Raw genomic sequence first — 3,109 nt, 5'->3', positions numbered from 1 at the left:
GCCTTCACTCCTTGGGGTGGGGTCATGACTTTGTGAAGACAATCACTAAGTCCAGCCTGACACCCTGCATCACACTCACTCCTAGGACCAGCCTGGGAGAATGTACCAGGAGACCTGGTCAGCAGTTCCACTTCTCACACTTACTAGCTATGAGACTGGAGAGGTTGATGCATTTGTTTGCCTCAATTTCTTTTTTTTTTTAAAGTTAAAAATTCCTTAATTTTTTATTCCTGGTACCACTACCACAATTTACAGGGCAATATACCTGATGTAATGAAAGAAAAAGTAAAAAACAAAGCTACAACGGATAAAAGACCTCAGGAATGTACATCTAATTGACACTACATTGCATTAATCAATAGCTGCACTTTGTGCAAACTGTGGCTATGACAGTCCTGAACAAGAAGGGTTTCCTGTTTAAGCTGCAGTAACTTTTCTGACTATGGATCATCGTTCCTTCTGTGGCAGAGTTTTGCAGTTCCTCTAATGCATTTGGGACGACTGTCTCAAAGTGACCTGAAGCTTTCCTGACAACTCCTCGCTCTCTCTCCTGCTAAGAACGGTAGCCCTTTTCTTCTGGGTTTTTAGAACCTCCCGCTACCATATCCACCACTTCCACCACCAGATCCATAACCACCACCATAGGGACTTCCCGAGCTCCTTCCACCAAAACTTCCCCCCTTCATGGGCCCATAATTTGATTGCTGTTGTCCACTATAATTTCCAAAATCATTATAGCTCCCACCACCACCATAGTTACCTCCAAAATTTCTTCCTTCATTGTAAACATCATATCCTCCACCACCGCCACCATATCCACCACCTTGGTTTCCATATCCTGGTCCACCACCACCATAGCCTCCTCTACTACTGTAACCAGGACCACCGCCATAGTTACCACCGTCGCCTCCAAATCCACTATATCCACCATCACCTCCTCCATAACTACCTCTGCTGCTACCACCTCCACCACCATAGCCTCCTCTTCCACCAAAGTTTCCACCACGGCCAAAGTTACCTCCCCCACCTCCAAAGTTTCCTCCATGACCCATAAAGTTGCCAGATCCACCTCCACGACCTCTTTGTGATCCAGCAGATTGCATTACTTGTTTAGAAAGGGCCTTTTTCACTTCACAATTATGCCCATTAATAGTGTGGTATTTCTAAACAACAATTTTATCAACTGTATCATGATCATCAAAAGTTACCAAAGCAAATCCTCTCTTTTTTCCACTCTGCCTGTCTTCCATAACTTCTATGGTTTCAATCTTGCCATACTTTTCAAAGTAGTCTCTCAAATTATATTCTTCTGTATCTTCTTTAATACCACCAACAAAAATTTTTTTCACTGTTAGATGGGCACCTGGCTTTACAGAATGCTCTCTAGAAACAGCTCTCTTTGGTTCCACTACACGCCCATCAACCTTGTGTGGTCGAGCACACATTGCTGCATCCACCTCTTCAACACAAGAGTGAGTCACAAAACCAAAGCCCCTGGAACGTTTTGTTTGGGGGTCTCTCATCACCACACAATCTGTAAGTGTGCCCCATTTCTCAAAATTTGATTGCCGTTGTCCACTATAATTTCCAAAATCATTATAGCTCCCACCACCACCATAGTTACCTCCAAAATTTCTTCCTTCATTGTAAACATCATATCCTCCACCACCGCCACCATATCCACCACCTTGGTTTCCATATCCTGGTCCACCACCACCATAGCCTCCTCTACTACTGTAACCAGGACCACCGCCATAGTTACCACCGTCGCCTCTAAATCCATCATATCCACCATCACCTCCTCCATGACTACCTCTGCTGCCACCACCTCCACCAGCATAGCCTCCTCTTCCACCAAAGTTTCCACCACGGCTAAAGTTACCTCCACCACCTCCAAAGTTTCCACCACGACCCATAAAGTTGCCAGATCCACCTCCACGACCTCTCTGTGATCCAGCAGATTGCATTTCTTGTTTAGAAAGGGCCTTTTTCACTTCACAATTATGCCCATTAATAGTGTGGTATTTCTAAACAACAATTTTATCAACTGTATCATGATCATCAAAAGTTACAAAAGCAAATCCTCTCTTTTTTCCACTCTGCCTGTCTTCCATAACTTCTATGGTTTCAATCTTGCCATACTTTTCAAAGTAGTCTCTCAAATTATATTCTTCTGTATCTTCTTTAATACCAGCAACAAAAATTTTCTTCACTGTTAGATGGGCACCAGGCTTTACAGAATCCTCTCTAGAAACAGCTCTCTTTGGTTCCACTACACGCCCATCAACCTTGTGTGGTCGAGCACACATTGCTGCATCCAGCTCTTCAACACAAGAATAAGTCATAAAACCAAAGCCCCTGGAACATTTTGTTTGGGGGGGGTCTCTCATCACCACACAATCTGTAAGTGTGCCCCATTTCTCAAAACGTTCTCTTAAGCTATCATCTGTAGTTTCAAAGCTCAGGACACCAATAAACAGTTTTCTCAACTGTTCTGGTTCCTTTGGATCATGGCCCTCCATTTTGAGACCGGACTCACCTCTTCCAACTCGAGTTCAATATCTGTCTCAATTGCTTTATGTGAAAAATGGCAGACAACTCATAAGGTAGTTCTGAGGATTAAAAAACAATAATGATGTAAAAAACCATTGCATTGTTATCGAGTATGAAATTAGGACTTAAAAAAAATAGTTTCCCGCTTTCTATCACCTCCTTTTCTTCCTTTTTGCTTCCTTCTTTCTTCCCTGCTGTTCTTCTTCCCTGGGTCTGGTGTTAAACCTCCGTCTAGATAGTTGATACTATTGCTGTTTTTGTTGTTGATATCATTATTTTTTAGTCACCATGATTATTGCTGGTGATGTCGTTATGGAGTCTTCTCCTTTCTTTTTTCAGAAAACACCTGCCCTGAACTCCAAGGATAACTACCTCTCTCCCAAGGACCTTGCTTAGGGAATATCCCCCCATCAAAAACCCTGCCCTGTATCCTCTCCCTGTATCCTGTATGGGCAGGGGTGATCGGGGCACTGGTCATTATCCCAATGATTACAATCCTATTTCTTGCCAGGAGGTGCACCCAAATGAGAGCAACGAGGCTCTCTCCAGCCTTTTT

The 3,109-nt window shown here is 43.4% G+C and overlaps 1 protein-coding gene across 1 annotated transcript; it reads right to left on the bottom strand.

Annotated features, from left to right (window-relative positions):
• Nucleotides 1–381: 381 nt before the first annotated feature.
• On the bottom strand, nt 382–2,556 carry LOC129392740 (heterogeneous nuclear ribonucleoprotein A3-like). Its single transcript, XM_055090164.1, is given in 2 exon segments — nt 382–934; nt 1,616–2,556. Coding segments are annotated over 2 exon segments (1,257 nt in total). The 5' UTR covers nt 2,523–2,556; the 3' UTR covers nt 382–584.
• Between the last annotated feature and the right edge of the window lie 553 nt (nt 2,557–3,109).

This window comes from Physeter macrocephalus, chromosome 14, assembly GCF_002837175.3.
Source record: "Physeter macrocephalus isolate SW-GA chromosome 14, ASM283717v5, whole genome shotgun sequence".
NCBI lineage: Eukaryota > Metazoa > Chordata > Mammalia > Artiodactyla > Physeteridae > Physeter > Physeter macrocephalus.
This window is presented reverse-complemented; position numbering and strand designations above follow the sequence as displayed.